Source organism: Agrilus planipennis, unplaced genomic scaffold (assembly GCF_000699045.2).
Source record: "Agrilus planipennis isolate EAB-ADULT unplaced genomic scaffold, Apla_2.0 scaffold232, whole genome shotgun sequence".
Classification (NCBI taxonomy): domain Eukaryota; kingdom Metazoa; phylum Arthropoda; class Insecta; order Coleoptera; family Buprestidae; genus Agrilus; species Agrilus planipennis.
This window is the reverse complement of record NW_020438990.1, coordinates 111,979-123,640: the sequence shown is the minus strand read 5'-3', so window position 1 is coordinate 123,640 and position 11,662 is coordinate 111,979. Positions and strand designations below refer to the sequence as shown.

The 11,662-nt window shown below is 34.9% G+C and overlaps 3 protein-coding genes across 4 annotated transcripts; 2 read left to right on the top strand and 1 right to left on the bottom strand.

Moving 5' to 3' along the window:
- Positions 1-1,519: 1,519 nt before the first annotated feature.
- LOC108741567 lies at positions 1,520-4,734 on the top strand. The gene is made up of 3 exons (XM_018476410.1): positions 1,520-1,765; positions 1,904-2,105; positions 2,158-4,734. Exons 1-3 carry the CDS (start codon positions 1,739-1,741, stop codon positions 4,533-4,535), a joined length of 2,607 nt encoding a protein of 868 aa, XP_018331912.1. The 5' UTR covers positions 1,520-1,738; the 3' UTR covers positions 4,536-4,734.
- Positions 4,735-5,773: 1,039 nt separating this feature from the next.
- Positions 5,774-8,345, top strand: LOC108741562 (guanine nucleotide-binding protein-like 1). 2 transcript variants are annotated; one of them, XM_018476401.1, is made up of 7 exons: positions 5,774-5,957; positions 6,039-6,334; positions 6,392-6,532; positions 6,590-6,800; positions 6,861-7,367; positions 7,428-7,652; positions 7,942-8,345. In XM_018476401.1, exons 1-7 carry the CDS (start codon positions 5,867-5,869, stop codon positions 8,217-8,219), a joined length of 1,749 nt encoding a protein of 582 aa, XP_018331903.1. In that variant the 5' UTR covers positions 5,774-5,866; the 3' UTR covers positions 8,220-8,345. The 2 variants fall into 2 exon arrangements, with proteins under 2 accessions (XP_018331903.1, XP_025831461.1); XM_025975676.1 differs by having other exon boundaries at positions 5,774-6,334.
- A 133-nt stretch (positions 8,346-8,478) lies between these two features.
- Positions 8,479-11,512, bottom strand: LOC108741563. Its single transcript, XM_018476402.2, has 10 exons — positions 11,218-11,512; positions 10,896-11,095; positions 10,735-10,839; positions 10,334-10,504; positions 10,012-10,260; positions 9,731-9,873; positions 9,526-9,672; positions 9,218-9,465; positions 8,996-9,160; positions 8,479-8,819 (listed from the first exon to the last, which is right to left on the bottom strand). The coding sequence occupies exons 1-10, from the start codon at positions 11,321-11,323 to the stop codon at positions 8,668-8,670; spliced, it is 1,686 nt and encodes a 561-aa protein (XP_018331904.1). The 5' UTR covers positions 11,324-11,512; the 3' UTR covers positions 8,479-8,667.
- Between the last annotated feature and the right edge of the window lie 150 nt (positions 11,513-11,662).

Below are 11,662 nucleotides of genomic sequence, written 5' to 3'. Positions count from 1 at the left end.
TCATTATAAAACGATTGCAATACGCTTTTCTACTTATTGTATTTTGTACATTTAAATTTCACACGTTTACCATTAATAAATCTTCATTTCTTTAAATTTTATACTTACGATAAAAAAGGAATTTCTATTTATAGAAACGATTTAAATAATAAAAAAATAAATGTACGGTTAAAAAATTCTAATAATATCGCATGCTTAATTTTAAAACGCGAAATTCATCCCGATTTCTATGAAGCTGTTGAGGTCACAAAAGGTCATTCAAAACTTTTTCATTCCCGAATAAGGTTACTTTTTCTCGATTAACATATTGTTATTGTTTTGATTGAATAGACGCTAAATAATATCAGACTTTTTACCTTTTAATCTAAAACGGTAATTGGTCATACCTGTTGTTATTATTTGGTCCAAGCGGGTAAAAAACATGCAGATGTTTTTATATAAATAAATATTAACCTAGATAGAAAGACGACTTTTTCGAAAAATGCAACAACAACATCTACATTACTACACTTTCAATAGCAAGAGTAAGAGCTATCAAAAGTAAATTTTTTTTTGTCAGGAAGATAATTATGTTTATCCTGTTGTATTTACAACATGACCCATGTACTGGCCCACCCTGACCTTTAACTTAATCAGACGTAACGTAAACTACAACTCAAAACTATTTGCTTTATGCAGAATTATGAGACATTTTTGGAATATGTTTTTTCAACTACTTCTACCTGAATATACAACCTACTTATCTAAAAATTGTCATAAACAAACCGAAATCTAGCAAAAAATGTCCCTGCTACGAGACTTTTAGATCTATTTATGGATTTATTAGGACACTAATAGTATTAATAAATCCGCAAAGATTTCTGAGTCTGCAAATTTCAGACGTAAAGGCAAATGGATTTTTGGCGCATTTTGGTAATTAATCAAAAATTATATGGTTTAAAAGTAAAAACAAAGATCCCTTTTGCATGATACCCAACTGAATTCTGATGGTCAACCCTTAAATTTCAGTTTATCCCCTTTTTGAACCCCGACTGAATTAAATATAGAAACGTTGCGACAAATTTTATTGTGTTTCATTAGCAGTTGCTGAGATAATCAACTAATCTGAAAGGGTTCATCATTACTCATCCAATTAAGACGATACCAAAAAAAAAATGTGAAAAAATAAGAAGAAGCGCATTTTATGAAGCAACTAGAAACGATAAACCGCTATCAAATAACAGTCAACGTTTTAATGGAATTTTATCCATTTACTTGCTTACAATAATTAATTTGATGTTGCGTTTTGTTAAATCAATAAAACAAAAATCGTTTCGCTGTGATGCATAGCAGTTGATCGTGAAGAATACAGAGAGGAAGAGGCGAAACGCGTTTTTTTATCAATGCGATCCCACGTTAGTGCAGACAATTATGCCGTTTTTGCAACATATCGTTTACATAAACAGAGCCATTTCTATAAAGGATTATGCAGCATTTGTAATAAGTCGGTAAGATTAATCCACAAGAAGTCAAAAACCTTTTTAACAGTTGATTAACCGTGGCACTTCTCGTTCGCTTGACTGGCCGTAATTTGCAAGAAATAATAGGACCGAAGTAGAAACAGTCGCTTTCAAGACACACCAACAACGACGACTAAAAGACACGACGGTGGTGGGAAATTGCTGTATATAAATATTGTTTCAAAACCAAAATTGCATCAATTCTATATTTTCGTATTCCCGAAACCTCACGTTCCAAAATGCTTCGGAGAAGCATTTTGCTTCAGGTGAGAAAGTGTTTGTTATTGTTTTCGTTCTCGTTCTTGTGAGAGTGATAAATAATATTTAGTGACGATGTGACTTATAATAAGTGTTTTATCAAAAAAACAAAAAAGCGAGGACGCCTAATTTTTACTTTTTTACAGGTATGCCTTCTTTCTGTGATCGTAACAAGTCGTTGTCAAGAACAAAATTCGGAACAGAATGCCGAAAATGAAGAAATCTTTGGGTACGTTGATAATAGCGATCACTCCAGAATCCGATCGTTGGACGGCGACGACGACGACAGTCCAGCCAAAAATTCACCCATCGATTACTCTGGATACTTTGCAAGTGGCGGATCGTTCGGTATTAAGCAATTAATAACGAAAACTTGAAATTGTTAACCATTATTTTTCAGGAGCCTCCGATAAAGGCAACCTAAATGTCCCACTTCCGAAAGCTCTAGCTCCCAGCTATGCCTTTGGGCAAGCGTCTGAAGCCAAAGACTTGTTGTCTGAAGCTCCTTACAAAGCTCTCGACGAGCAATCCGACGACGAAGACAAAGCGTTCACAAAAGAAGATATAATAGACAAAGAAGCTGTAAAACTCGACGATACTCCATACGACTACAAATCCTCTTCCCTAACAAACCTTCCGTCATTCGACACCTCCATTTCCAACAAAGAGGCCGTTCCTTCTGGCAAACTCAGCTACTCTCCCCTCGGAGCTTCGGACTACTCCTCCTTCGACGATTTCAATTATCAACCGTCTTCGTCGTCCTATAATCCTTCACCATCTTCGTACATTCCTTCCCGCTATTTCGGCTACATTCCAAAATCAGCGCATGACGAGGCTCACGCGAGCGAAACCCAACCCCAGAAGGAATCCCGCGACGGTTGCGTAGATGTGGACAAAAAAATCGACGACAGAATGATGAGATGCAGCGTGTGCACCGACGCCAAAGGAGGCCAAAGTGAAAACTGCGCTTACGCAGCACAGCCAAAGACTTACTACAACGAAAAGCATTACTCGTCCAAGGCGCCCGAAAACATTCGTCAAAAGAGAAGTCGCAAGAGCGTAATCGAAGATCCTTACGAATACATAAGATCGCGAAACGCTTACAAGTCCAGACCTAAAGAATTCGACTACAGCTACTATAATTCCAAAGAGGACGAAGAAGAATCCAAAGAATCCAAAGACTCTTACAACTACGACTTCAATCCAAACGACTACGTCTTCGAAAAGAGCACGTCGGAAAAAGAGGGCGAAAAAATGGTCAAAGAGGGCAAAAACTGTCAACAATCAACCAAAGATGGTATGACGTGCACGGTATGCGTCAACCCAGAAGGAGGCAACTTTGAACAATGCTCGTACGCCGTGGAACCGAAAGAAAAAAAATACGCTTACGTGAAAGAAAGCAAATTCGACGGCAACGGAAAACCTGTGGTCAAAGAACGACTGGCAACAACGGACGGACAGAATCCCCACACCCAAGCAGCCACCAAACAAATTGTAACGAATCAACCAGCACCAACTGAACAACAAAAACCTGCACAAACGGCAAGTGCCGGTTTTCAAATGAGAAACGTTCCGTCCCCGTTCGTGAAACAACAACCCCAACCAGCCGCAGCAGCTCCCCAGCCAGCCCTCCTCCTCCGTTCCGCTCCGGCATCTCCAACCATTGCTGGAGCTGCAACTGCACCAGTGCCCAGCATGGTTGCAATGGCCAGCGATCCAGATGCTGAATCCATCATAGACCAAGAACACAAAGCCTTGGTAGGCAGAGGTAAAGGCAAAGACTTCGACGACACCAAAGACGAGCATCCGTACGAAGCCTACGAATCTGCAACGGACGAAGAGGCAGTGAGTGCTGAAGAACTTGATGACGAAGACGTCAGTACAGCTGTCAGTAAGGAAAAAACCAGGTCGGACGATGATGAGTACCACTTCAATTTCGGAGATGTTTACAAACCAGACGCCCAAACGATCGAGAAAAGCGTTGCCCCGGCCAAAGGTCAGCCAGGAGATTATTTCCACACGGACGAATCGAAAAAGGACGTTGAAAAGGTGTTTGCAGAATTCATCAAGAAAGATCGCTCCAATTGCAAGCAAGTGGCCAAAAAGGGTATGACCTGCTACCTCTGTTTAGACAGCAAGGGCATACAGAACGAAGAATGCATGTACGTTTCGGAATCCCAACCAAAGAACACCCTCATGGCTTACCACGAAATGCAGCACACCAACCAGAAACCGGGTGTGGTCCCAGCTCCGACTGTAGAATCCAAAGCAGAAGTACAAATGATGCCTCAGTCCACTGCTGCAACCGCTGTCCAGCAACAGCAGCAACAACCCCAAGCAGCAGCATCCAGCTTAGTGGAAACTGTAATCAAATACGTTCCAACCCCCGCTTCCGAAACTAAGCCAATACCAATCAAGAGAAGTATAGAAAGGAAATCGAAAACTCCTAAAAAATACCATTCCGACGTGGCAGCCGCTGCAAGTGAAAAAGACGAAGAAGAAGCTGAAGAATCCGAAGAGCGTGACGATGACGAAAGAATGGACTCTTCGGAGAAAGACGATCCAGAAGTAGAAGAAAGGCAGAAATTGAAAAAGAATCCAAACGATCCCGAACCCCAGTTCGACATGCACGATGAAGAGGGACTATTCAAAGAAGAAACTAGACCAGTTTATAGTAAGGCTCTGGGATATTCGTTACCAAGATTCATGTTGGAACGATCTGAACATGAAGAATCATACGACGAATTTGTAAGAGGACGCAATAAGAACAGGGACTAAATTAATATTGAATTGTTAATTTAAGTTTAATATACATAAAAACATACATTTATGCGGGAACAAAACTCGTCGTTATTATGTGAAATCCTGTAAAAGTGAGTTAACACAAATCGAAACTGAGACACTGAACGTTTTAGATCTAACAAACCAAAACAAAAAGCAAAAACGTATACTACATCAGACAATGAGACAATTGACTGTAATTTTAATCTATTGTTGTTAATACTTTATAAGGAATGTTGTTAACCAAATAAAACTTTCATAAAAAAAAAACCGAAACGTTTTTGTTAAGTTACAGTGGCAATGCAAGAATTCGAATAGCCTAGAAAGGGTAAAAACAACTCCAGTTTGTACTTCATGCACGATTGCCATTCGAGTTTTTCTTCGTTATCTTCGATTGCCACAATTTAGAAATCAGTCGTTATTAGTTGGTGATTGATATTACTGCCACCATTGATTTCTTACGTAATTTCTCAACTTTTTGTTTTTGTTTAACTACTTTGTACAAGTGAAAACGAAATTGTTTCAACATTAATAAATTTCACCTTAGGTGAAATACCTACAAACACCTGTACATATAAAACGAGCGGTTCCGCAAGTAGTTGACTTTCCACCGATTAATTAATTTATTTTTGAATTTTCGAAATTTGATCATACTACGAAATGGCCAGCAAACAATATTGGTGCCAATCGCACTAGAATAATTACGAAGTAACCAATTTCATAATACATGTTGTTATGTATGAAACGAAATGAGTATTTACCTAATACATATATACATGCAATGAAAATCGCAAGTGCAGCTAAGAATAAAATGTACAGTAAAATACAAAGGACTTACCCTTTTTCTCGCACATGAAGATGTTTAATAATATACACCAATTTTACACTACATAACCAATCCTACCGTACGCTAACTCGTTTATTAACTGGCACATCTTCCAGAAATTGTTTTATTCAGTAAACAACTCAAAAAACTCATGTAAGATGACCTTATCTTGACCTCCACTAATTAAATAACAAAAATATTACAATACAAACTGAATATCCTGTATGAAAACCTGTCTATAATAAAACACTAGTTTTAATTACAAGCAAAAAAGTTACGCTTATAAAAAAATGTGTAATAATACTCTTAAAACTCTTTACCTAATGTAATTAATATTTTAAATTTAAATTTTCCGAATAGTCCCGAAGCTAATCGAGTATTTACGAAACTTGACAACTATAGAAAAAGAAACATAACCTAAGAAAATATAATCATAGACCAAATAACCCTACTTTTCGGTCCTGTTTTCAAGAATTTTAATTAGTCGTTTATTTTAATTAAAATGCCCCAGGGTAGAAGGAAAACTCCTTTTAGTGGAAGAAAAAAAAGGGAACAATTAAAAGCTAAAAAGCTAGCGAAACTAGAAAAAGACGGTAAGTTGAGTTGTGTGGGTTTACAAGTTGTATGTTTAAGCTGCCTAATATTATACTTTTGCTTTTATATTTCTTCCAAAGATGATACAGACGAAGAAGAATATAATCACGCTACCCAGAAGATAAATTACCAAGCTGGAGGAGCTACAAGAAGTGACACTAATCGATATGCTCTAGAATTTTTCAAAGAGGCCAATGAAGAAATTAAGCTTCGAAAAGAAGAAGCAAGAAGATCTCTAGAGAAAGTTCCTGAAGAACAACTTGAAATCGATATCGATAACTATTTCCCCAAAGGATTAGATTTTCCAAAGCGGCCTCCATGGTCATATGAATTAGCAAAAGAGGTGTTAGATACTAGAGAAAACAGATATTTTACTGTAAGTAAGATTTAATATTTAAGGCAAGAACTATATTTAATATTTTCATTTGCTCAGGAATATGTTAACACATTGCAAAATAAATTTGGCCCAAAAGAGCTAAGTTACTTTGAATTAAACTTGGAAACTTGGAGACAACTTTGGAGAGTTTTAGAAATGTCCGATATTGTTTTGGTTATAGTAGACATCAGATTTGCTGTAAGTTTATACGATTTTCAAACTACTCTGACTGTATGGATAACAAATTTGTTTTAGGCACTAATGTTTCCACCTTCACTTTATGATTACGTATCAAATACTCTACATAAAGACATCATAGTTGTACTAAATAAGATAGATTTGGCACCTGCACCACTTGTGGCAGCTTGGAAATACTATTTTACAGAAAAATTTCCCCATTTACACATTATTATGTTTACCTCTATGCCAGGATATAATTTAATTGGCACATCTTCGGATAAAGGGGGTAAATAGAATAATCTATGATAATGAATTATTTTCTTTTAATTTTTGGCAATTATTAAAGGTTTGCAAGTTCGTAGACGTAGAGGGAAAATACGAATGGCAGCAGAAGGCACGCAAATGTTATTTGAAACATGTAAAAAAATTGTTGGCGAAGATGTGGACTTGACTTCATGGCAACAAAAAATTAAAGAAGAAATGAATCAGGAAAATAATGAAGAAGAGGATAAAATAGAAGTTGGAGAAACCATTGAGTTAAAAAAAGTCGACACAAGCTATTTTGAACATGAAAAATACAAAAATAGTATTTTAACGATTGGCTGTATAGGACAACCTAACGTAGGAAAGTCATCATTAATGAATGCCATAATGGGAAAGAAAGTTGTAAGCGTTTCAAAGACTCCTGGTCACACAAAACATTTTCAGACAATATTTTTAACGCCCAATGTTCGTTTGTGTGATTGTCCTGGTCTAGTTTTCCCTTCAAAGGTGCCAAAGCCTTTGCAAGTGTTAATGGGAAGTTTCCCTATAGCCCAACTAAGAGAACCATATACATCTGTAAAATTTTTGGGTGATTAATCCTATTCCAATTCCCATTGAAACGTAAAATTTATTATTTTCTTTGTTCTAGCGGAACGTTTAGACCTTCCAAAATTGTTAAGGATAGACCATCCTGAGAATGACGACACCTGGTCAGCAATGGATGTGTGTGATGGATGGGCAAAGAAAAGAGGCTTTTTTACTGCCAAGGCGGCAAGATTGGATACTTACAGGGCCGCTAATAATTTATTAAGAATGGCATTGGATGGCAAAATATGTTTATGTCTAAGGCCCAAAAATTACTCAAAAAGGAAGGGTGAGAATAATAGAATTTATCATCAATGTGGGACCATAAAAAAGAGTCTCAAAGAATATTGAAATGCCATAATCCCTAAAGAACCCCTAAAATCCTTTTAGTTTTCTATGCTCTACACAAATTTAGTTCATATTTAAGTTAAAATTAAGTTATATTTTTCGAAGCTGACTCCTTTACATCCCCAAATGAAATAGTAGGGCTTATTTTTCCAGTTTTGCAAGTCAGTTGAATCCCTAATTATCATAATTATTCTCTAAACCTGCAAGTTTAATTTCTAAATTGTTTTAAGATTATTGGGCATCACATCCTGATGTCCAAACTATCAAATGGATTCAAAGCAGGACTCAAGAGAGTGAGACTCCAGAAATATCAGAAGTAGTGAGTCAATCAGATGATTCTGACGATGACGCTAAGTCCACCAAAGGAGAAACATTCAAAGAGTTCAAAAATTATAATAAAAAATCAGAAGATAATACCGATAGTGATGATGAAGGTGAAGAAACTGGTGATGATTCTGATGATGTTACAATGAAATCCAACAAGTTTTCAGTATTACAAGATCTTTAATCAGTAAGTTTGTTAATGTCATGTCTATAATTAAATGTATAAGAGGATGTAATTTGTTTCATGCAGTTGAATTAATGTGTTATTTTTGCCAAACGTTACAGTTTATTAAAATTAACATTACAATTACGTTATTAGTTTTATTTGTTTAATAATTACCAATTTTTTACCTCAATCAAATTAATTTAAGTATAAATCGAACAAATGAAGAATAAGCATTTAATCCAAAATACAGGATATTTAAAAAATCAAAAGGTATTTAATTTCATTTCTTTTTGAATGGGATGACATTAAAAAAATCACACTGTAACATAACAATAACTAAACACAAAGGGGTGTATAAATACTCAATTTTTGTCTATACTCGTGCTACAAAAATGTGAACAAAAATATTAAAATGCGTTACTTTATAAAAAATGACCAATATGTTACTTTTGTGTTTTGTTTCAATTTACTTCTTTTTCTTTTTCGATGATTTCTTTTTATCGTCCGGTATTAAATCAGGGTCAACTGAGCACAAATCATATAACTGTTTACTCTTTTTCTTAATTTCAAGTCTCGAGAGAACATTGGGATCTTCCATAACAAAGCCACCAAGCAATGCTACAGAGAGAATATAAAAAATTCTTCACTCAGTTAAATCTTTCGTCTAAACTAATATGTGTTGTTTAAAATAGAATAAAATTAATAAAGAACTTGGTTATTAAAAAGGCCAACATATTTTAAAGACTGCTTTCAGACCATATTCGGTGATATTATTAAATTAAGGAAGTACTTACAGTCTTCAGTATCTTCTTCTCTGCTAAAGAGCGATTTGGGATACCTATTAATTCCTTCAAACAGTTTATAAGCTTGCTCCTTTTGTTCTTGTGTTAATTCGAATCCAGCAATATAATTGATTACTTTCGTTAATCGCTTTTCAATTGCTTCAATTATGGTGAGCGCTATAAAAAGGTTTAATTAGTATAGAGTGCAAGTATTAACACCGGTGTTTTGCTTACCATTTGTATAATCTTGTTCAGCAGCTTGTTGGGGTTTTGACGCTCTTTCGTCTTGAACTACGACCCCTTTGCCTTTGCCTTTGGGCTCGTCATAATTTATAATCAAGGTGAACACCCAAATGGCAAGCAAAGCTGTTCGGACCATCGCCAAAAGTTTGTATCTATGCATGCAAACTTCATCTACCTCTTTTTTTCTAGTTTCTTGCTCTGCGATTTTGGTCAAAAGTTCCTTCTTTTGGGCCTTATACCTTAAAATAATTTTGAATAGTATGGCGGTCTTTTATTAATAGAAAGGTTTAATAACTTACTCAAGGGTGGTTTCGACCATTGAGTTGACCATGACGCTATGCATTAAAGCTGCGTGGTTTTTCTTCTTTAATAAAGTATCTCTGTACTCGGTCATAGTTGCTAACAGTTCTTGCAACCTGTTTTTCTGGCGATCTTGTTCTAAAATACTTGAAAAATAATAGTTATATATTAAACAGAAATAAAAAATAATAAAATAATTATTACCATGGTAGTAATGCTTCGAAATTAGGTACAGCAAAACTATTTTTCAAAACTGTTAAAACACCTTCCAGGTACTCTATATCATCCTTTAATGCTATATCACTATAAGTTTTTTCCAATAACACTCTTCCTAGGTTTATATCACTCTAGAAATAAAACTGTTTAATCTGTAAACACGTAATGGATAAAAAAATAAAAACGACGAGAAGTAAGGGCGCTGTGGGAGTCAATAAAGAAAAATTAATATAGGACTGTATGATAATGGATAAAAGAAATACACTTACATCTCTTCTTAAAAAGAACCTCATATTTTCCGAAACACTATGCACCCTGTTACGCAACTCTTGCAAATTATTTTCACGTTCTTTCATATCGCGTTTTACCAATTTTTCCAAATTGTTAAACTCTTCAATTCTATCATCCAAGTATTCGGTAGCTAATTGACCCAACTGGGTTGCCCCCAGCATACATTTGCTTTGGTTACACGCGTCTATTTTGATTGCATTTAAAACTGCATCAAAATATAATGCATCCTAAATGTAAAAATCAGTAGCCATCGATTAATAAAAGCAATTTTTGATATCTAAAGAAATAAGTGGCATTTACCTGTTTCAAAATATTTAGGATTTTCTTATAAGTGTGACGCACTGATAATGCAGCCTCCCGTTTTAAAACAGCGTCTTGTACTTGTCCTGTTACTATTTCAATCACTTTTTCTACTGGAAGTACTAAGCAATCGTCTGACTTTTTGTTGTCTTCTAATTGAGCTTGTTCAAGCTAATAAAAGAATTAAATAACATAAAAATATGAAAAGAAATGATACACATTGAAAAACATTTAAATTGGCATATATAACTTAGCAAACATAAAAGAACGCATTTGATTTTTTTTATTGATAAAATCGTATGCCTTACAAAGTTATGTAGTTTTTTTTTATCTTCTTTTTCGTAGAGTTTTCCAATTTTCTGTAAAGGCATTTTATGTTTCTACAAAGATTATTTTAATACCTTGAGGGCAATTAGCTGATCAGTTCTCTGACTCATATGGTAATTAAGACGATCCAGCTGTTTCCTTTTATTAAAATTTTCTTGGTGGAGACACTCCACCACTTTCTAAAATTATGTTATTGTTTTTATATAACCACTAAGAAAACGGAAAATAATCATACCAGGGGGTGCATATCTTGATAAGCAAGTTGCATGGCCCTATTTTCCTGTAAAGTTGTTCGAAGCATCTGCCTATCACCTCGAATTGCATTATCCAAATCGTGACGTTGCCTTTCTATTTCTTTTTGCAAATTTTTTAATTCCTTTTTCTGTTTTTTTCTTGCTACTGCACTATCAGCTTCCAATATTTTTCTGTCACGTCCTGAAAAATAAATTTTTATATGTCTATAAGGACACTCAAACCTTTGGAAGTTTAACAAATTTCGAAAAACTTTCTTATAAACAAAAAAAAATTAATAAAGATACGAAAGATTACATTCTTACTAAATAGGGTAACCATCCCCTTATACTGGGTAATTTTATCCTTTGTCATCCATCTTTCGTCTTGTATACCGTGCACCCTCACAGCCAAAGCTCCTAACATATTCATGTTGGCTGACGATGTTTTTTTTTACAAAATATAAAAGAAATTTGTCGGTGTTTTTTGAAGTTTAAAAACGCTACTGTTTGAAAAAGAGCGTAAAAAAATTAAAAACGATATAACACCAATGTGTGATTACGATTTGACGTTTAAGTCACCGCACGTTGAGGCCTCCTTCGTTTTTATTATTTATATCGTACACCTGTAATAAATAGAAACAATTTTAATTAATTAATAAATAAAAATAAAAAATGATATGTACATTATTTTTTTTATAGCAACACAGCTGCTCAAAGAGGAATTACAACAAACCAATAGTTAATTTTTGAGTTATTTATAATAATATAT

Bases quoted from the DNA above. Each gene is read 5' to 3' on its own strand.
- LOC108741562 (XM_025975676.1), top strand. From the start codon at position 5,867: ATGCCCCAGGGTAGAAGGAAAACTCCTTTTAGTGGAAGAAAAAAAAGG. The intron at 6,801-6,860 runs GTAAATAGAATA...CAATTATTAAAG, and splicing joins CACATCTTCGGATAAAGGGG to GTTTGCAAGTTCGTAGACGT. The intron at 7,368-7,427 runs GTGATTAATCCT...TCTTTGTTCTAG, and splicing joins TACATCTGTAAAATTTTTGG to CGGAACGTTTAGACCTTCCA.
- LOC108741567 (XM_018476410.1), top strand. From the start codon at position 1,739: ATGCTTCGGAGAAGCATTTTGCTTCAG. The intron at 1,766-1,903 runs GTGAGAAAGTGT...ACTTTTTTACAG, and splicing joins GGAGAAGCATTTTGCTTCAG to GTATGCCTTCTTTCTGTGAT. The intron at 2,106-2,157 runs GTATTAAGCAAT...ATTATTTTTCAG, and splicing joins TGCAAGTGGCGGATCGTTCG to GAGCCTCCGATAAAGGCAAC.
- LOC108741563 (XM_018476402.2), bottom strand. From the start codon at position 11,323: ATGAATATGTTAGGAGCTTTGGCTGTGAGGGTGCACGGTATACAAGAC. The intron at 9,673-9,730 runs GTAATAATTATT...TTATTTTTCAAG, and splicing joins TTCGAAGCATTACTACCATG to TATTTTAGAACAAGATCGCC. The intron at 9,466-9,525 runs GTAAGTTATTAA...AATTATTTTAAG, and splicing joins ATGGTCGAAACCACCCTTGA to GTATAAGGCCCAAAAGAAGG.